Source organism: Pezoporus occidentalis, unplaced genomic scaffold, assembly GCF_034315485.1.
Source record: "Pezoporus occidentalis ecotype Australia unplaced genomic scaffold, CSIRO_AGI_Poc_V1 ctg193, whole genome shotgun sequence".
In the NCBI taxonomy this organism is placed as follows: domain Eukaryota; kingdom Metazoa; phylum Chordata; class Aves; order Psittaciformes; family Psittacidae; genus Pezoporus; species Pezoporus occidentalis.
In genome coordinates this window covers 1,037,788-1,059,874 of record NW_026913782.1, presented here as the reverse complement: position 1 = coordinate 1,059,874, position 22,087 = coordinate 1,037,788, and the positions used below count along the sequence as shown (strand labels likewise).

Genomic DNA, 22,087 nt, shown 5'->3' with positions numbered 1-22,087 from the left:
TGCCTGTGTCAAGCCTTGAAAGGGAGGATACGTGTGAGGAGTGTGGGATGAGCTAACGCTGAAAACAAACATGAAGATCTGCTCTGGAACCTTTCCTGGTTCCATTGAAAGCCATGAGACCTAGAAGGGATGAGTGGGAGAAGAGTCCCTGCCACAGAGATCACTTTCCACAACCTGTGCTGACAAGGTAAAGAAATGATCTCCTTTTCCTTGCACAGATGTTGGTGTGCAGGAGGCCTGCAGCATTGCTCTGCCTGGTTACTCTTTGGCAGCTGTATAAGAGCTTCAGGAGAAATTCTGTAGTATTAGCCAACCTCTAAATAAGCCATTATAGACAAAACTGTACCTTAGTAAAGATTTAAAAGGCTTGGAGTTACTCTCCAATGGCTGCAGAGTTGGAGCGAGGACTGAATTGCCTCACTGTAATAAGGACCCAGCTCCTCTCTGTGACTTTTCTGTGTGGACAACACCAACATAAGCTTCTGTAACTCTAAACCAGAAGAATTTAGGATAATAACTGGTGGAAATATGTTTTGCAGCTTATAGAAAAGCCAGGCAGACACTTACTATTTGTCTGCTTATGAAAGGTGCAAGGTAGAGAAAGGCTCACTGAAAGAGAAATACGATGACTTGAAAGGAAATGAGTTTGCAGGTAAGATTCAAGGCAAAGCCTCCAGTTGCAAGCTAAGCTTTATGTGAGCTTACATTGTTATGCCCTGTAACTGGTGCCTTGCAGTTCCAGTTGAAAGTGGAGTATGAAAGAAAGCATTAATCTGGCTGAAACCCACGGAACAGGATTGTGTGCGAAACAAAAGTGAAATCAGTGCAGTCAGTGAACTACAGCTTGAGGAAGAGCGGGGAATATGCTATAAACAGCAGATTTCAAACTGCTTTACTGCAGCTGAACAAGCTTTAAGAGGCATTAGGATTTGTTCTTTGCAGCTGGAGGGGTGGGAGAAATCAGGACCTAGTCACTGTTACCTGATATTTGCAATAGAATATGCCTAACAGAAGTAGAGCTGATAAATCATGCTGTCAGGGAAATGATTTGCGTTCGGTAGAACTGCCCCTCAGTTCTTCCAGCTTGCACTGCCCTTGTGGCACTTGAACACTGGTCATTTGTTGCAGGCTCTGCATCTGATGTTTTGATTTTCACCAGTTGCTCTGCAGAAAAGGATTGTGCAACAGCTGAGGACTGGCAGTCCTTGGGAAGAGGCAGGGAGCATGCATCCAGATCTCGGGCTCCCCACAGGGAAACCTCTTTAACTGTGCAGAAACTGCTTACATTATGGATAACCTGCTTCCCAAGCCCGTCTTCTCCTTCTTCATAAAGCTGCCTACCCATGCTGTGTGGAAACTGGTGTCGACAGTGAAAGACAAGAGGATTCAAGCGAAGGTAAAGGATATGAAAAACTAACAACCAAAACCCTTCAGCTGTAACCCTGTGGGTGACCTGGCTCTGCCTTAAAGGGAGAGGATTAAGGTTTAGCTGCGCTGTTTTCTGAATGTCAGTGCCTGGGTGCAACGGCTACGTTTGAGCTTGTGAGAGCTCTGTGACTGAGAACGTTTGCCCTGAGAACAGGTGATTTTTGATCCTAAGGAAATTACCGGGCACTTAAAGCAATTGGCATCTGAGACAATAAAGCTTTAAGTAGCCATTACCTGTCTGTTGAGGATCACAAAAATCCATATTTTACTGCTGTCATGAGCTGATTTCAGGGTGATTCCAGTTCACCTCCATCCTAGCTGGCTGAAGAAACTGTTAAACTTCCTTTTACTTTGGATAGTCTTGAATCTGCTTGTTACATTACGGGAGGTATAGCTGAGGAAATTAATTCCTAACCATGTTTATAAAATAAACCATATTTCTTTTCTCGACTCTTCTGCCCTGTTCTTGTCTAAGAGATGTTATTTAGTCTGAGATCAGGTATAGGGACTGGTCAGTGTTTGGGCCCTTTGCCATGTAAATCTGTGTTAAACAGAAAGTTGAACTCTTGGCAGTAGGGCTTGTAACTTAGCTTCTTAAATGTTTTGGTAGGTTATGATTCCTTGACTTAAATGCAACATGAATATCCTTAGGAAAAACGAATTGTTACCTGAAGCTGTTGCTGTTTCACAAGGAAATGAAAGCTATAAATGGAGGGGGAAAGGTGGGGGGGGGAGAGAGGAGAGGTGAGTGGTCAGGAATGGGACATCTCCAAGTTACTGTGCTTTTTCCCTCAATATGTGCTCAATATTAAGCTGTATGATGAGAATTCAGAAGCAGCCTAGAACGAGCTGAAATTCTGCCTGCTTTTGCAACAGTTGAATTTCTTTGTTCTTTGAGCCCTAAATGCTGTCGAAAAGCTTCTGGAAATGAGAGCTCAGCCGGCAGAGAGGCACATTCCTTTGACATGATATATTTTGGAGGAAAAGAAATATACTGGGGGTGGGGGAAATCTGCTTTTCCTGTTTTGGTGCAGTCATGTTCACTATTTTCTTTCTTACTCCTGATGTTTTCACAATGGCCAGCAGCTCAAGTGCTCCATGCTTAAAGAAACATCGTATTCGTTCTCCTTGGGTTTGTTCCTTGTTGGCAGGGCTGATAGACACCAAACACTAACATCTGCTTCTTTACTCTACAAACACTTACAGGGTGGGAAGTGCAGTTGAGCTCAGCAGGTTACCCTGAGAATAAGCTTTTTATTTCTGAGGATCACATTCTTTTGCCTAGCAGGGTAAACGTTGGGGATTGTTTGCCTAGTACTGGCTCGCAATGCCTTTTAATAAGCATCATCAGAGGATGCATGCTTTTTCTTTGAGGGTTTCTTGTTTTCTCAATAGTCAGCAATTAATGATCTCAACAGATATTAAAGCTCAGGAGAAGTGAGGGATTCATGCTGGCTGTGCTGTTGTCATGCTCTGTTCTCATAGTTTTCCATCTGATGTGAGTAGTGCTGCTTCTCCAGTCACAGAGGCAAAAATCACAAGGATGCATGCAGGCCGAGTTGGCTAATACCTTATGAGTTGTTCAAGGCCAGGTGAACGTCAGAGGATGCATAGACCAGTTATAACTTGAACATTCACTGATGGAATTGAATGGTTCAAGGAGCAAACTATAAGTTGATGCTAAATTTAATCGTTCTGTTTGTGTGAGGATGTGAGTATCTTCAGTGCAATGCACTCCTGGCACTGCTGCTCCAAACTGCTGGAAGAAATCCATTTAAACAAAACAAGCATTTATGTGGTTATTAGCATGTTAGTCCCAAGACACAAAGCTTTATCAATACAAAATGAACTGAATGTGATGCTACTATTCAATCCCTATTATGTTGCCTGATATTACGCCCCGAATGTAATCAGGCTTGCTGAGGACCTGCTGTTCACTGTGGCGTTCCAGAAAAGATAAACATCCCAGGAGACTTGTTCACTGCTCAAACATGAAATACAACGTTAAAATAAGTGTAATGGTTTCAATCTGAGGTTAGCTTTGCATCCTTGTTTCATTCAATGAGTTGTATTTTACTCTGGGAAGCAGACATCTAAAGATTTTGTTTACCTACTTGCTTAGAAACTGAAGAGCATTAGACATCAAATATTCCAGTAAAACCTAAAGCTGTGCTATAAATGTGTGTTGCTCAGAAACAATAGCTTCTGAAAATTAGCATGGAATATTATGAAACCCAAGAGATAAGCAGATAAGAAGGACGGGTATAGAGAAGAACATCCAGACTTACACTAAGAAGGATAAACTTGCTTACTTCAGGTACACAGTATGGTTTAGGAAGACGATTTCTATCCTAGCAGTGTATGAAATGTTTCCTTTCTTGAAAACATTTCTTGCCTTCTGGAATCATTTCTTACTGAACACACCAGGCCCAGAAGCATGGACTTCGTGGAGTATCGGTATGATCCAATAATGGAATTATTTATGATTTTTGAGATTTCCTCTCCTATTTTAAACTCATATTGAATGTTATAAGGCACAAAAATCTGCAAGTTTAGCAAGCCTTATAAAAAAGTCATTTATGGCTACGTGTTAAGGGTTTCTTTGAGAAAGAAGTGACATTTTACCAGTCTAGTTGAGTTTAGGAGGTAATTCTGGTTAAATAAGGCTTTTATCTAGACTTGTATAGCTATTTCTTATGGGAATATGTATTTTTAAGAGTAATTCTTGTTGAATTCTGTACATTGAATTTTTCCATATTATTAAGGTCTTAAAAGGTATGAGGTGTTTAACATTCATTCAGCCTGAGTAAGGAAATGAATGACACGATGTCCTAGGATGTGGAGCTGCCATTGACAGGGGAAGTAACCTTTTTTTTCTTGTAACTTAAAAAGCAAAGCTCCAAATAAAAATGGTAATGAATGAACTTAGAAAATATAGACAGGAATATACCAGAGAAAAGGTGAAAATACACTCTATGTGTTGATATGGTCACTGCTTCTTTTGGGGGCTGGCAGATCTAAAGCCCTGTGAATTGTAGCCTTGGAAGTGACTGCAAGCAATCCTGGAACAGCTCTGAGTAGCCCTCAAAATAAGTTTTCCTTGGTGACTATGCAATGGCTTTGTGGTTTTAATGGCATAAACGAGCCAACTTATCCCAGTCAGCTCCACTTCTGAGTATATAAATCAGAAAGCTTTGTTTGCTCCTATGGATAAAGCCATGGTATAGCTATAAACACGCCAGCTATTGTCAGACATAAAAGGCGTGTTATTTCAAGGTGTTTAAGAGGCCTCTCTGGTTAGATAAAATGCAATAGAAAGCATTTATGTGGCTTGTTTAATGGTGTCTGTGCTGGGAGGGTTATGTCCTTTCCTTGAAGTCATTTTTCAGTTCATTTGGGAAAGTGAAAAGCCACCAAAATTCTACCTTAGTTGAGCGTCCCTGAATTAGCACTTGAGGAAATGACTTTTCAAGAGTACTGTAATGCTGCCTCTTTCCAAAACATGGCCATAAAACTTAGACATCCTGTTGAAAATTCCAGTGTGACCCGGCTAAAACCACAGGATGCTTTTTTTCCTTTACGATTGCCTTCCAAAAGGCATGTGATTAATGAGAAAGAAAATGGAGGAGCCATTGTACTGTGCTGAGAAACCAGCAGCTTTCCTGCTGAATCCTAGCAGTAAATAGGCATTTCTTGCAGCCTCTCCAGCCCAACTTCCCCAGAGTTATTTCTGAGCTACACACCAGCCACAAGATGAATGCTAAAGTAATTTCTCCAGCTAAGAGTTCTATTGCCTAAGAGTGAGACCATCAATGAGCTTCTCTACGTGAGTATTAACAGATGGGGTTTGAGCCATTAGAGAAACCACCAAATGAATTCTGGGAGTCCAGAACTGAGGCAGCACTGAATCTGTACATCATGCTTGTATTTTGTATGCATGTACATCAGCAATTAACACAACTGCTTGGGCAGAACCCTTTTAGCCTCTTTGCTGAAGGAAATGAGCTGTAGTTACTGTAGACCTTGTGGATAAAAGTCTCAGAGATGCAAAACACCCACACATTTAATGAAAATAATGAAGGCAACCCATTAAAACTGCCTTTAAGAGCAGCATTTCATCAAGCAGATCATGCAGGGAGAACAATCTTGATTGCTTCATACACTGGAAAAGCTCCAATCAGTGTTGGCACCTCTCAGCTATTACAGCCCCCTCACCACACCTCCCCCAAAACAAAACACATGTATCTGATGTAGCTGCCTCAAGTTTCCAGTATATGCAGGCATTTCCACAGAACAGTAGAATGGTTTGAGTTGGAAGGGAGCTTCCAACCCCCTGCCATGGGCAGGGACACCTTCCACTAGAGCAGGTTGCTCCAAGCCCCTGTGTCCAACCTGGCCTTGAACACTGCCAGGGATGGGGCAGCCACAGCTTCTCTGGGCACCCTGTTCTAGTGCCTACGAATGACACAGTACTTCTCTACTACAACAACAAGGAAATCTATATAGCTATTAATGAAGACTTCATTATAATGGCTTTAGACATGTTATGTTGGTTTAATAACAGTGGTATACTTTTCGGTATGTAAAAATTATGCATATATCTGAGATGACACGTTAAAAGTGCTGCTTGCTTTGAATGATTTAAGGTGCTGTGTAAGGTGCTGTGATTTTGGTGGTTAAACAGAAGCTGGGCTCATTTCTCTAATGAAACGTTTCCCCTAATTTCTGTTCTTCGTTGTTCTGAAGCACTGACTGTTTGCTCTGTACCCCAGGGGTTGTACGTCCAGAATCTGAAATGCTTTGTGATTCTTTGTGGTTCATGAGTATTATGTTGTTTAATATCTTCTACTTAACACCATCGTGTCAAAATGATTCCTGTGTCCTGACAGTTCACCAATCCATTTGGAAAACTCCGTATCTTCTAATAGGGATGAGTAGCTCAAGTGTTCTCTTTGTCACATTTGCTTCTTCTAAGCTCATTTGGATCAATCTTTGAGAGACTGCAACAGAAGAAATCTATATTTGCTCTGGTTTGGCTTTATGCTAGACTTCCTCCTGTAGTCACACAGAAATTGCTGTCAGGATTCTATGAAGTTTTCCAGGAACATGCAGGTCCTTCTTCCCTCCCCTTCTTTTTCCCATTCTTCCTCCTTCCCCCTCCCTTCCCCAAGTAGATTTTCTTCTTAAATTATGATCATTGGTATTGAAGCTTGGATGTCTTTCCTCTTCAGATAAACATCTCTGAATTACCATCTTCTGGTTAAAATGTAAGCTGGGTCTCCACTGCTTTGTGTCAGACAGGACTAGTCACTTCTTCGAGTATATGCTGTGTCTATCTATAGACAGACATATAGATGTCTGTCACACACATAGGTATTAAAATATACACACATTTTAAGATGAGCAGGTTTTGGTACTGTCATAAGAAAACAGCAATTAATACAAACCACTTGGAGGAAGCACTATGCTACATAAAGATCTTAAGTGTTGAACTTCTGCCTTTTTGACAAAAGCGAAGAGGAGCTGGGGTCCCTTAGGATCTTGAAGAACTTAATCTAGCTGCTTATGGCCCATGGCAGCTCTTAACTATTCAAATCCTTGTTTTAAAGAGTTGAAAACTTCTTAAACTAAATGGTCAATGCTTATTTATGTTTTGGAGTTGGAGTTTGAGATGGGCTGCTGAAGAATCCTTACATCAATGACATTAAATAGGATTGTATTACATTCCCTGAAATACTATTTTTCATTTAGGCACGCTTAGCAGCACTGCTGTCACCTGGATCAGGTATGGCCAGGTTCTTCGCTTAGGCCAGGATCGTGACTGGATGGCTGCTGATGACAACTGTGGCTGGGGAATGGAGTGGGCTGGCTGCCGCCTCTGAGATGCAGTAGGATGAAAAACCCTAACAGAATAGGCTGTGCAGTAGAAAGCTTAAAGAAAGACTAAGCTCAACTTTGAAAGCATTATTTGAGTACGTGGTAGAGCAGTGTAAATAACCACAAGTATGTCAAGGGTTGAAGGCCAAGAGAGAAGATCTCAAAACGAAGAGATATTCCTTTACTGTAGCTTTACTTGTGTACTGTCGTGGTTTAAACCCAGTCAGGTAACTCGTTCGCTCACTTCCCCCCCTTTTCTTGCCCTCCCCCTGTTCTCGGAGGGATGGAGAGGAGAATCGAAAAGAATGCAACTCCCACAGGTTGAGATAAGAACAGTTTAGTAACTAAGGTATAACACAAATCACTACTGCTACCACCAATGATAACAATGATAAAGGAAATAACAAGGGAAGAGAATACATCATCTCACCACCAGCCGACCGATAACTCACCCCCCAAGCCCAACCAAGCTCCGACCGATACCTCCTCCAACCCTGCAGTCTCCCAGCCCTTCCGGCTAACTCCCCGTTACATCCTGGGCATGACGTGTGTGGTATGGAATACCTCTTTGATCAGTTTGGGTCAGGTGTCCTGTCTCTGCTTCCTCCCGGCTTCCCCTCCTCCCTGGCAGAGCATGAGGCTCACAAAGTCCTTGGCCAAACCTAAACATCACTATCAGCTCTGTTCCCAAGCTGAAAGTCAAAACACAGCACTGCACCAGCTACCAAGAAGGGGAAAAATGACTGCTACTGCTGAACCCAGGACATTATCCACCCCTTATTCCATACCATTCACGTCATGCTCAGATCCCACATTTTCAATATACCATCACTCTTATCTCGGTGCACTCTTAACTTAGTGCATGGACCAGTCCCTATAAAGCTGCTGAGTCCATCTGGTCCATGTCAGGCTCCATCTCTTGTGACAGTCTTCCAGAGCAGGAGAGACTGTGTGCAGTGTTCACACTCGTGAATAACCTGGGCAATAGTGTCCATTGCTAAGTCCACCCCTTGATCATGAGTCCATCTCTGTGTTGCATCTCTGCTCTGATGGCCTGAAGTGCCATGGGCCCACCAGGCTCAAAATAATTCACTGTCCCCTTAAGCAGTTTCTGCAGCTTGTTGCTGGGGACTCTATACAGCTGCCTTCCATCTCCGGTGCTTCCAAAGCACTGGAGGGGCCCAGTGGACTAGATACTTGCCCATACTGTCCCACACACCCTGCCACTCCTGGCTGTGCAGCCTTGGGGAAAACCTCTTGGTCCCCCTGTATTGTCGTCTAACCCCAGACAAGACCCAAACCTGATTCTGCTTAACTTTTGAGATCAGACAAAATGGTTGTGGGTAGCACACAGTCTGTGTGTGTGCCAACATGCTGATCCCCATCACAATCAGCAGGCAGGTCCCAAGGGTACCCAAAGGCCATTCAAAACCTTCAGAACTCTCAACTGACGCTGGTGTACTTGTCACTGGGGCTGGTGTAGCTGCTGTGCTTGCCGGCTCTCCCACCGCCAGCTTCTCTTTTCCTGAGTCCAGCTCTTCCTCCTCTGCCTTGCTGGGAAATGCTGCCTGGTCTCCTGCATCCTCCTGGGGCTCGGCGGGCGGCTTCCGGGGAATGCTCTCGGCCGTCGCGGGGCTCGGCTCGGCCGCGGGGCTCGGCTCGGCCGCGGGGCTCGGCTCCTCCGCGGGGCTCGGCTCGGCCGCAGGGCTGGGCTCCTCCGCGGGGCTCGGCTCCTCCGCCGCCTTCTCCCGCTGCTCGGCAGCCGCTTCCTTCTGCTCCTCGACTGCCCCGACCTCCTCCACCGGCAGCCGTCCCCTCGCGGCCTCCGGCCCCGCTCCCGCCGCCGCTTGGTCCCCGGGGCCGCTCTCCCGGGCCGCTTCAGCAGCCGCCGGCTCCCGGGGCCGCTCCCCCTCGGGTCCCCGCAGCCTCACGAAGATGGAGAGTAGGGCGAGGGCCAGGACGGTGAAGAGCAGCCGGACGGCCAGGTACAAGTCCACGGCCACGTCCGTCCCGCCCTGCTGCTGGAGCCCACCCGTATTACAAGCCATTGCCATAAAGCACAGTGAGACAAGAACCTTAGCCCAGGCCCCATACTTGATAAACACTATCACAGCAAATACCGGCTCTACGTAAGTTACAACATTCTGAAGCTGTGAGATCAAGCGAAACAACTCTGAGAGCCAATAAATCAGCATTGTGACGAGTGACTATTAATCCAGTCAAATCTGTCGTTATCTCAACCCTTCGTGCCCCACGTTGGGCGCCAAAAAGAACTGTCGTGGTTTAAACCCAGTCAGGTAACTCGTTCGCTCACTTCCCCCCCTTTCTTGCCCTCCCCCTGCTCTCGGAGGGACGGAGAGGAGAATCGAAAAGAATGCAACTCCCACAGGTTGAGATAAGAACAGTTTAGTAACTAAGGTATAACACAAATCACTACTGCTACCACCAATGATAACAATGATAAAGGAAATAACAAGGGAAGAGAATACATCATCTCACCACCAGCCGACCGATAACTCACCCCCCAAGCCCAACCAAGCTCCGAATACCTCCTCCAACCCTGCAGTCTCCCAGCCCTTCCGGCTAACTCCCCGTTACATCCTGGGCATGACGTGTGTGGTATGGAATACCTCTTTGATCAGTTTGGGTCAGGTGTCCTGTCTCTGCTTCCTCCCGGCTTCCCCTCCTCCCTGGCAGAGCATGAGGCTCACAAAGTCCTTGGCCAAACCTAAACATCACTATCAGCTCTGTTCCCAAGCTGAAAGTCAAAACACAGCACTGCACCAGCTACCAAGAAGGGGAAAAATGACTGCTACTGCTGAACCCAGGACATGTACAAATAAAGTGAATAACTTTTGATTTAAATAATTCTCTGCCCCATCCCACTGTTTTTCCCCTTTTTAAGTTGAATAAGTCTGCCAGATACAGATGGATTGGATTTAATTTACAGGACCTTTGTGTTAGCATTTCTAGTACCACGGAAAGACAAGAAACTCACCGAAATTTAGGCAGCATTTAAAGTTCTGAGACAGTCAAACAAACCAGGTGTTTGTGATTCCTGTTTTCTTAATGGAATTTCTTCAGCTATGCCCTGTCAAACTGATTTATCACACCATGTACCGAACACGTGCTACAATTAAAAGGTACTAGGCTCATGTGCATTCAGTAGCATATGTGCATATTCACAATTCTCCCCAGGAAATTAGACAGAAATATAGCAGCCCTAATATTTAATCATTTTATAAATTTAATTGGAGCAGAAAATGCCTAAGAGGCGTTCTAAAAAGCCAGCTGAAAATACTTGTGAATGCTAGAAATCCTAGGGCTGTCAATCCTAACAATTACAAAAATTATATAGCCTCTCAAATTCTTATTTCCTTTCAGAGAAATTCCCCTTGGCCTTTCTAGTCAAGTTCTGAGGTTCATGCTTTCAAGATTTCCTATGCAACTAAAAGGATTAGAAACTTTTTCTTTGGCATATGCAAGCATCTTTGATAGAGCTGAGCAGCTCCATGAACCAGTGTTGTAGTATCAAAGAATACGATATGGAACTGCAAATAATGCTAACACAGCAATAGTCTAGGAATGGGGCTTTTGGTTGTAGCCTTTCTCTGGTGTTCATGCCGTGCCTCTTCCTGTGGATGCAAAACAAATGCCATACAGTTTCTAATAGGCTACTATAGCCTGAACTCAGTCCTTAAGACAAAGGGAGGAACCTGAATTAGCAATAGGAATCTTGATAATAGTGGGGGCCTTTCCTAGTAATGTGTGGTATTTTCAGTGAGGACTAACATAAAAAACCCCGCATGTATTTGCAACCATCCTCTGTATCGGACTCGGAAGTGCTGGCATTGCTGTTAGAAGCTTTCAAAAGACCTGAACAAATTCCATGTAGTTGCTTTTTGAGTTAAAGTGCTTCAAGGGGCACCGTGTTTGAGCAGGGCTAATTTTACTGGAAGGATAGGATATCATGCCACAGCTGTTTAGAAAGGGTGAATGGAATTTCTGTCACAAATGACTACATGTAAATGTAACAAAAAGAGCTCTCTTTAAAGAGAAATGACTGGGAAGCTTCTGTACCTGCAGTAAACCTGAAATTCCTTAGAAAATACTTACTAAAAAGCTCCTGTTGGGATCAGAAGCTATTATATGCAGGCCTAGGACTTGGTGGGAACATGGTGGGTTTCATTTTGACACAAACTGCACAAGAAAAGGTTATTTTAAAGGTTTTGGCAAATCTAAAAAGGGACCTTATTTTTCCAATGTCAGAGGCTTCCAGTGATAGCTTTATTTTTACCCCTGGATGGATGATTTTCCACATGTCAATGAGTGGTGCATCAAGCTTTTACAGCTTGATATCCTTTTAGTTCAGCGTATTAAGTAAGCCATAGAGATATGGCTGGATAGATAGATGATTAGATATAAACTAATGATAGGTAAACCAGTGATGGATTTAAACATATAAATTTATGATTAAGTAAATCATAGATATGACAGGAATAATAGAAATATAAAGTGTAAGACATATCTCATGACAATTATATATTAATACATCTTATCACAAGATATTAGAAACTTCTGACCTTAAATTTATTATATGACATATGTAAGATACCTGATAGAAATCATGCCTCTAACTAGATATAAACAGATTGAGGGCAGTTTTAAAATACTATGTGGAATCTTCAGGGTTATATTTTATTTTAAACTGAACTTCAAATAGTCTATCACTACCAGTAGTCTATAGATAGGGCTGCAGCCTCAGATCTCCTCAACAGAGCTGGATTATATTGGAGGCCCTTAAAGATGGAATGGGAACTGCCTAATATTTTTACTGAATTAGAAACTTCTTTTCTCCTTTGGAACAGGCAGTGGGCATGCTCAGTGTGGACAGAATGTCCCCACCAGCCAGATGGTGGGGAGGAGGGCATACAGCACAAGTTTCAACTCTTCTTAAATTAAACCCCCCTCTGGTGCTTCTTGGCTTGTTGGAGACGCACAGAATGCAGCTGACATGTCACTGATTTACTGAAAGGGATAAAGAAGGGCCCTTTTAACCCTTCACATTGTGACAGGCTGGTGGAATATACCCTCCCAATTCACCTGGGGTTGTCCTTCCCATATCCACTCTTGCCAATTGCAGTTGGGGCTGCATCCAACCCTTGGTGATGCACAGACTGAGTATGTGATCTGTTATTTAATCTAAGAGTTAAGCTAAAGATGGTGATGTTGGTGGAAAAATATTCTAGCACCTGTTTCCAAGACAGACAGGAACCTTTCTGTGCTGCCATGGATGCTTGGTTTTTAATTCCCTTCTGCTAAAGTTTGATACTCTTCAGCAATGGTACTGAAACACTTCTGAGCACTTGCTGTCCTAGCCCAGGCTGGTGTAGCTGGGTAAGGAAACAGGTCAAAATGCCCTTGTTAAATCTGGGTATTTTTACTAAGTGTACTCACTGTGTTTCTAAGTGTTTCGTAAGCTGTTTGTACAGTTCGGATTCCTCTCCTTGCAACCTTATCGTTGAGGTCAGTTAAGAATGCTCCTTAATACAGATTTAGCCTTCCAATATACCGCTTGGGGTTACCTTAAGGTTAGGGGTCTTTTATGCTATAGCACATAGTTGCAATAGAAGCATGCTACAGTAATTGCTTTTATCAGTAACCTCTACCAGCTTTAAAAATGTGACCTCAGACCACTTTTTAAGACATAAGGGAGGAACAAAACCCTCAAAATACTTTCCTTCCATTTACATACACGCAGCAGTAACTCTGAAAAGAAAAAGGTAAGTGGAATGTGAACAAAAGTTTGGAATGGCTTTCTCCCAACCTGTAAAGCTGCTGCATGCTTTCACTTGATAATTTCTTTGGCTTTGAGCCTGAATCAAATTACACTTCAGTGTTGTATCAACCAAGTTATCTTAGTCTTGCCAGGAGCTAACATCTTGTAGCTATGTAAACATCTGTTTACTAACTGCCAGGTAAAACTGAGTTTCACCTTCACCCTGTTTTACCCCCACCAATAGTCTCGAAAAAGGATTTCCAAGTGCCAAGAGACTTGGCAGTATCACTTGTCTCTAATATATGCAGCATTCCTGAAATTCTTGGGACATTAGCCTTGAATAAATTCAAAGTACTTCACTACCGCTGCTTTTTTAACTGCTGATAGTTTCATTGCTGAAACGTGTTTATTGTCCGTCACAGTAAAGCTGTTTCAACACTTACATCTTGCGATAATGTAACTGAAATACTTTAAAGGGAAATGGGGTATTCTTCTTTCCCATTTAATGAATTACAGTAATCCTTCCAAGAGACATAAACTTTTACTAGGGAACAGTTTTCCACCTATACTTGGGCCATAGCATGACTGTAGCTGCAGCTGACAGCGCAGAGGAGTGGTGCCTTTGTCCTGTAGCAGACATGCGACAAGGCATGTTGCCTGCCTCAGCTAAGACTTCCTATAGTAACCTGCTTCACAGCGCATTCCAGTTATAGAGCACAGTCTCTTTGGATGTGTCTCTTGGCTGGCTTTTACAGGCAACAGGAAACCAGCTCTTTTGCTGCACAAAAGGAGTAGGATTGTCTCTGGAAATGTGAAACCTCAGTAGACAGGATAGAGGCACTTCTGAGAGCTTCCCCATTAGTAATAGTCAGCTTTACTGCAGTAGTCAGCTTTGAAAACAATCACTGAGGGTAAAACAGAAACAGCAGAAGAGTTCCGTGTGCCCTGAATGAAGGGAGGTGAAAGCTCTATGGAAAATACGCCAGTAATGTTTTTAACCATTTCAAAGTGGTGCTGCCGAAGGAAGAGAGTGGGGGGTGAGTGTGGAACATACGGGACGAATGGAAGGTATCAAAAATTATCCAAGGTGAAATACAGGTTTGACACAACACTTGAGTGCTGTGGTCAGAAAATGAACTCCTTAAGTCTTTCCCTGTAGGATAGGTTAAACCAGATACTCTGGAATGCTCTGAGCGTGTACGTTCACAACAGCTCAAACTCATCTGAGGTTGGAACTCCCATAGCCCCACCACTGCCCCACACTGCCTCCCTGCACCACCTCTGTGAGTTCAGCTTGCTTCGTAGCTGGATCAACCCCGCTGAGCTGGGTCACCAAGAGATGACGGTGGCAGGGCCAGCACGTGGGAAGCACGAAACAGCGCGTCGGTGAAGGGAGAATCACGAAAGCCTGGGTCCGTATCAATTTAAACTGCTGTGGTGCTGCACCGCGCTCCCTGAATGTCAGTAAGGATGCTGTTTAGGGATGGGATGAGAGGGTGAAATTTAACGGTGTTCTAAAAACTGGTGAAATGTAATTTAAGGCTGCCATAAACCTTAATTAGCATAATTGCACTGTGTCAAGACAGGGCTGAGCTGAAGTAATTTGAAAATGTAGCTATGTTTCTTACATCTTAACATGCTCAGAGCTCTAAAATTAAATGAGCACTTGGGAAAATGTATCATTTTTCTTCTTTTAAATTTAGTGAATGGCTTTTGTGTGTGTGTGTACGTATGCATATACACACACATATAAAAACATTCACACTTTAGGTGGTATTACCACGGATTTGCCTCTGGAAAATTCTATCCGGAGATGAGATGATTGCTTCTATCAGCTATCGGTCGAACAGCACGGATGGAAAGGATGTGGGGAGGAAACACGCAATGCAGGCTTTACCAATGACACATGCCTTTTAAACTGTGTGAGGAGCTCAGTATCATCCTTCCCCTGTCCTGACTCCAGTCATACAAGTACTCTGGAGAGGACTGTGAAAGCACTGGTGAGTTTTTGACAACAAGATGAAAGACAACAAATAATGAGATGAAATCAAATGAAAATCCATCTTACCAGAAAGTCTTCTTCTCTTCCAGAAAAGCTAATTTGTGCTCAGTGTATTGAGGACAGCTTGAATTATACCTAAAGTAAGCAAATAGTTGAGAAGCCTGTTTTGACAGAAGGATCGCGTATTAACCTTTTCTGCCCCAAACTGAAATGCTACAGAAAGCTTCGTCCATGCTAAACCACTACTGATGGTTACTATAATGTACAAATAAACTTTTCACGAGGTTAACAAAAGCTGTAGAAGATTTCATTAGCATTGCTCAACACTGACAGAATTTAAACAAATGCATCTTTAAAAGGATCTGGAAGCTCACTTCAGAGCAACAAGTATTTCAAGTGCTGTTACAGTCTGAAAAGTGACTTGAACAGACTTCCAGATCTCCCATCTGCGAGCCATGCAGTTATAGGTATCTTTGTTATGTTTAAAATACACTTTACTACTTCTGGTAGCGCTGTAGCACATGGGAGTAGTTGAGATGAAGTTGAATTTATTGTGATCATGAAGACTAAATGAAACTGTCCATGGCAGGGTTGGAACTAGATGTCTTAAGGTCCTTTCCAACCCTAACTATTCTATGATTCTATGATTCTAAACTCGAAGTTAAGCTTGCATATAACCATGCTGCAGGTTAGGGGCTATCTGTTCAATGCCATTAGACTGAATTCTCCGTTCTTCTCTTCCAATTGATCGATGGTACTACCTGCAATGTCACGTATTTATTATCTTCTAATTTTTCCAAGCCTTCCAGAGGCCCTTAACTCTTCTGAAGTAGAAAGGCAACTGAAAGCAACTTTTGGGTTGCCTTTAGATTCACACAGGAGCTAACTATGCTTTTTGTACAGCTGACTATTAAAACCAACCAACCAACCAAACCCTTTGATCAGATCACTGGTTTCCAGCCCTCAATGCCTAGAGGAGCACAGAAAGTACTGAGAGCTGCAGTACCTTTTCGTGCTCCCCACACCCCTTCCACCACGTTGGCTGTGGCAGAATAACCACTCCTGGTTCAGAGCAGTCTCTATTTACTGATTTGCTGGGTTATTCAAGATGTCTATCAGTTCCACATCGATTTCAGTGCTTTGTCAGTCTGAAGCAGTGATTCTGAGATAGATAACCTGGTGCCTCCCTGCTGCTGACAGCCACTCGTAGAAGGCAAGGTCTGACTTGGGCATCAACAGGAGGCAAAGAGGAGAAGTCTGTGGGGTAAAGGATGGGGGTGCTGGGGTTGACAGGATGACAAGAACTCTTCTTGATGCAGAAGATTAGGATCGTGTTATGTGGCATTTAAACCTGACAACACACCAAGAGGAGAATGCCTGGGGCTGGGGGCTGCTTAAGCTGGCATTGAGCACTCATGAAACTTTGTCCTCCTAAATACAAACCTAGTCTCAGCAGGTTGACTTGCTTTTTTAGGTTTTTTTTCCAGGTCTCTGAACTAGAAAAGAGAAAACTGGTGATCTAACAACATCCAGTCTTTTTTCCCCAAATACCCATCACTATTGCATATCCTTTCAACTACTGTTTATGTGAAGTCCAGAGATGGTTTCCCCTTGCACATTTGAATTTGTGTATGTTCTTCTAATTCACGTATGTATTTTTACTGCAGTTATTCTCTTGTGGCTAGACAGGTTTGCTCGTTGGCTATTTATTCAGAGGAGCATTTAACTGCAAGGTTTTTTTCTAAGATTAAAAAAGGTAAACCAAATCCTGTTCTAACAGGACTATTCCCCACAACCAGGGAAGCTGTGAATGCTCCATCCCTGGCGGTGTTCAAGGCCAGGCTGGACAGAGCCTTGGGTGGCATGGTTTAGTGTGAGGTGTCCCTGCCCATGGCAGGGGGTTGGAACTGGATGATCTTCAGGTCCTTTCCAACCCAAACTGTTCTATGATTCTAATTTGTGAGTACAGCTGGCTACAACCGGTTCCTGTAAGCAAAGCCCTTTTCTTTAATTTCAGACTTCATCTCCACAGTCATATTCTAATAACGTTTCTTTGGTTTGCCAAATAATGCCTTTGCCACACTCTTTAACGAGGCTTCCTGAAGATACTAATGCTGTCCTCATACACTCTTGTGTATCAAGCTCACATTAAGGTCGGGATTTTTTAAGCAGCAATATTTAACAGCAGATGGAGATAAAATACTTTGAGCATTGTTTATTAAACAGCTACTGTTTGTAGGTGTAGAGTACGGCAGAAGCAGCAATATGATCTTCAGGGATGGATACAGTCCTGGTATAATGCAGAAGAGGCACTTCCCAGCTGCCTGGCAGCATTCCAGCTGTGTATGATTGGTGTAAAGAGATCAAGCTCCAGAGATGAAGATTTTTCAGCTGTCACTATACAGTAGGGCTTGCTTTTGACTTTTTTCTCCTCTTTTAAGACACATGAACACAGGATGTCTCTTAGCAGGCAGACTTCATCACAGATATTGAGACCTTAATGGGTCTAGTTGCGAACAAGTTAACAGTGTTCAAGAACACCCAGTTTTCTCCCCAAAACTCTTCACAAGTAAAGTAGTTCAGATATTCTATGGATGTAAACAGTGTTAGGGCCTACAGCTTTTGTGGTTTTGTCTTCATGAAAATATTGACGTAACTTTTTCATCTTTAATAGTAACATCTGATACTGAAAGCAAGAGCTACCTGTTTTTAACAGAATAACTGTTTTCTGCGTCAGTTTTGTGTTGAAGTTGAGGCATCATAACTAGCCTCACAATAGCTCAACACGGTTCTTTGCTTCCCTTACAAACAAGTTAACGTAAGCAGTGTCTTGGGGAAAAGTCATTGCTCCAGTGACAGTGCTACCTGCTTGTTGTGGGGTATTTCAAAGAGTAACCATGGAGATATTCAAGTAACAAGGCAACTATATAGGACAGCTCAGAAACCGTGCATAAAGCATCCTCAACCTGCTTGTTGTCATCTTATTTTCCTGAATGCAAATATCTGCTTTAAAGCAGCACTTGGAACTCTGCTTTATGTCTCAAAACATACTGACAAATCTATAGCATTCTAGCACTCAAGCAGATCTATCTTCAAGAGCTTCAAAAGAAGCAAGTATGCTCTTTAACTTCACCTTGTTTAGCAGAGGGATTCAAGAGCCATGCTATTATGGGTTGGGAGATTCCATTAAAATGCTTCAAATTTAGTTCCGTCAAATGCTTCTTATGAACTGGTTTCTGCTGCTGCTTAAGGAAAGCAAAGCCAAGGCGATGGCAGTGTAATTGTACTTCTCGGACCATGTTGTCATGCTTCTTTAGAGATAGGGTGTAAAGCCTACAATTAGCATGTCACCATTACATTTTGACCTTGGAAGTCAAAAGACATTTTATCCTTGCTCCTGTATCACACCTTAAATGTAACATTTATTATCTCAGTGGAAATCACTTTTATTTAAAGACTTCCCCAGCATCAGAGCTCAGCACTGCACCTGTAGTTTCAAATACCATTCCTTTGGTGGCTAGCTAAACACAATGGAATTGGTAAAGCATTTTTTTCCACCCCAATACCTAACTAGTGAGATGAGCGGTTGGATTGGTAGCTAAAAAGGGCTTTCAAAAGTAGCCACTTTCGGTGTTTAAGAGTTTGTATTGAGTCGGGGTTCTGTTTTTGGCTGACATTTGAACGAATATAACTTGATGGTGAAACGAGTGTGGGTGTATTGTAAACCCAGCAACTACTCTGCACGTTCCACGCTCGTTCCATTCCATCCATGCACAGACAGGCAGCACGGCGGCCCTGCAGCAGCAGGGCTTAGGGCACTGCTCCCCCACGGCCGGCGCCATGGGCCCGCTCTTGCCTCCAGTCCCAGCGCAGAGGCCGGCGGGGCCGAGGGCACGGCCCGGGCGGGTCCGCTTGGGGTGAGCCCTCACGTAAAGCCCGCCAAGGTAACTGCTCACACCGCTTAACGGCCGGGGTAACCGGGAGGGAGGTGAGGAGACCTCCGCGGTGCCTGGGGCGTTTAAACGCTGGGGATAAAGGACAGGGCACAGGGAGCTCCCTCCCGCCCTCCGCTGTGGGGAGAAGGGAGCATTGGGGCGCAGGTGATGGTGGCGGTGGAGGGGTGATGGTGGCGGTGCCAGGGTGATGGTGGCGGTGCCGCCTGCCCGCTCGCCCGCCCTTCCTTCCGCTGCCGTGCCCCGCCCCGTCCGCTGCCTCTCCCGCCGCCCGCGGAAGTGAGCGGAGCGGGATGCGGCCGTGCCGCCGGCTCTGTCGCCGCCGCCGCCGTCGTCGTGGTCCCGAGCCACGGAGGTGAGCGGCGAGGCGGCAGGGCCGAGGCAGCGGCTACAGAGCTGCTGCTTGCGGCTCTCCCCCCCCCCTTCACACCTCCGCCAGAGCCCTGCTTCCCGCGGCGGCCTGCGCCATAGGGTGAGCGGGCGGGGCCGGGGCCGCTGCTGAGGGAGCCGCGGGGCGGGGGTCGCCGAGCCGCCGCTTTCCTCGCTGCTCCGCTTCGGCCGGGCGCTGAGGGGACGCGGTGCGGGCAGGGCTCGGGAGGGCAGCGGTGTTACTTGGGGTGAGCGTTTATTTTTAGGTGCGGGGCGTTCGTTCCGTGCGGAGCCCCTCCCCGGGCGGGACGAGGCTGCTGGGGGGAGGCGGCGGCAGTGCTCTGTGTTGCTGTAGATGCCGGGCAACTAATCCTAATCCTTGGTGGCTGCTGACAGCTCTGCGGGCTCCATGGATGCGTGTGGCTGCTCCGCGCTGGCGTGTGTGGAAAGGCGGTGCAGACTCACGGGGTTCGGCTGCTGCGGGGCTGTTATTTTTAGTTTCTGGTCTTTTTGTTTTTCCTCTCCTAGCGCAGATGTTTCCCTTGCAGATGTTGCTGCAGGTGGGGGCGAAGGGAGCAGTGTGATTGCCTGGGATCTTGGGGCATCTCTGTCTTCGCCTTTCAGCTCCCGCTCCAGTGCTGCTGTTGCTAAAGACTTTTGTAACTATCGACTCAAGTCGGCTTTCGATGGAAAATGAAGGTAAAGGTCTCATCAGAGTCACTGAGGATTTGTGCATGCAATTTGGTGACAACTCCTACTGGTGCGTGTGTATGTTTTACTGTTCCAGGGGGCTGCAGGGTTGCTGTGCTGTGTTAATCTCGTGGTAGGAGTTTTGCTCTGCGCTTTGTGGTTTAAGACTTGTAGGACCATTGCTTTTCTTCATTTGTGCTGCTGCTTGTCGAGATAATAGTCAGTTTTGCTCTGTCCTGGCAGATATGCAGAATATCCTTGTGTGTTCTAGTGCTCTGTGGGTTTGGAATAGACATACTCTATTTAGACGGGCTTCTGAGCTTGGTATTTGCTTAGATTGTCTGGTTTTCCTGAGTTTTATCTTTCAGGGTGAAATTGGGAAGTGTTGTGTTTTGTACTGAAATATTTTTGTGCTTATTTTGTGTTCTTAAAAATTACTTAACTTTGCTCTCTTGGGCACTATTTAATTAACAAGTGGCGCTGAAGTTTTGAGTTCTACTGCGTGTAAGATCTGGTATGGAGTTGTAAGCTCTCCTATGCTTTCATCTTCCTGTCTAGTTTGGAAATTACTTAATCCTGGGAGTTGTTTCACTTTTTCCATGTTGGTCTTCAGTTTATACTCTGGAAACCTTGAAAGCCCCTTTGCATTGGTGATAGTGACTGTGAGCTTAATTCCTCCTCCCCCCATTCTGTTTTCACTCTTGGTGTCAAAAATCAGTGAAATGTAGTATTCGTTAATACACATAATACATATAAGAAGAAAACCTGTTGATTCTCCCCACTCCCTTTGTGTCATCAGTATTCTTTGAAGATATCGGATGGATTTTTCTAGGTGGCAGCTGGATTTCCTCTTCTGTAGGTTGTTATGTGAAACCTAAAAGCTCCTTTTCCTCTTACCCCATTATGGAGAGAGTTGCTTTTCTAATAGTTTGACTTGAATGAAGAACTGGATTGAGTGTGCCTGGTAGACTAACTAAAGTATTTTCTATGGGTGGATAATTGTTCCATTCTGAAATATGGTTGTCTTCCATGACTAGAAGTGATGGTGAAGTCCGGCCTATGTTGAAAACTGGTTGGGTTATCATAATCTGGCATATCAAAACTCTTTTTCTTAATGTTAAAATAACGTTAGAACTTTCTTAATTCTGTTGATCGTGTCTTTCAACTGAATATTTGTGATCAAGAACATGAAACTTCTTAGGTAGAAGGAAGTTTGGAGTGTGGGGGAGCCTCTCTGGAAGATTGATCTTTGTTTTGAGAGGTTAGATAGCTGATAGAAGTAGTTTTAGTGCCTTTGCATTTCAGTCACTGTATTGCAAGTAAAAGGTTTTTGAATGGGCAGCGCTGGGGGTGAGGGAAGGAAAGTGGATAGAACACCATTGAATAGAATCATAGAATGGTTTGGGTTGGAAAGGACCTCAAGATCACCCAGTTCCAACCCCGTTCCATGGGCAGGGACACCTCACACTAGAGCATGTTGCCCAAGGCTCTGTCCAACCTGGCCTTGAACACTGAATAAAAATACAGTGGGGGGGAAGTAGCTGTCTGACACTCGTGTGCTAAAGCCAAAATGGCAAGAAGGCTTTTAATGCCTTTTAGTTCTATTACCAACTAAATAGTATATCATAGATGCAGTTTATAATTAACTGCATGCATGATGGTATAGCCCCTTCTGATTTTTCTGAATGCTGGCAGCACAAAGATGGCATTTCTTCAGTTTCTTACAGGATAAATAAATTATGTTTAAAAATTAGTAATATTTGTATGATGAAAGTAACCAACAATACTTCTTAAAAGATGGTCAGACACATATTTCAAAGGTAGAATTAAATGCTAGGGTTTATTGGGGCTTTCAAAATAGAGGAGGCTCCTGGGGGTAGGAGAAAAGTTAAACTTCAGTATCATTAAAAAGACTTAATTCTCTTACCATTTGTATTACTTCTCCACTCTTTCCACTCCCCCACCCCCCTATCTCATAATTCAGTCTCC

General features: G+C 44.2%; 1 protein-coding gene across 5 annotated transcripts in view; it reads left to right on the top strand.

The window, feature by feature from the left end:
- Positions 1-1,182: 1,182 nt before the first annotated feature.
- The window catches only part of ATP2C1 (ATPase secretory pathway Ca2+ transporting 1), a 66,637-nt gene continuing 45,732 nt past the window's right edge, over positions 1,183-22,087 (top strand). For 3 of the 5 annotated variants that reach the window (XM_062617195.1, XM_062617192.1, XM_062617194.1), the window contains exons 1-2: positions 19,351-19,511; positions 19,957-20,107. In XM_062617195.1, the coding sequence (XP_062473179.1) occupies positions 20,102-20,107 (6 nt within the window). In that variant the 5' untranslated portion in view covers positions 19,351-19,511; positions 19,957-20,101. Of the gene's footprint in view, positions 1,397-19,350; positions 19,512-19,956; positions 20,169-22,087 lie in introns of those variants that run through there. The other 2 variants (XM_062617193.1, XM_062617191.1) reach the window with 2 other exon arrangements.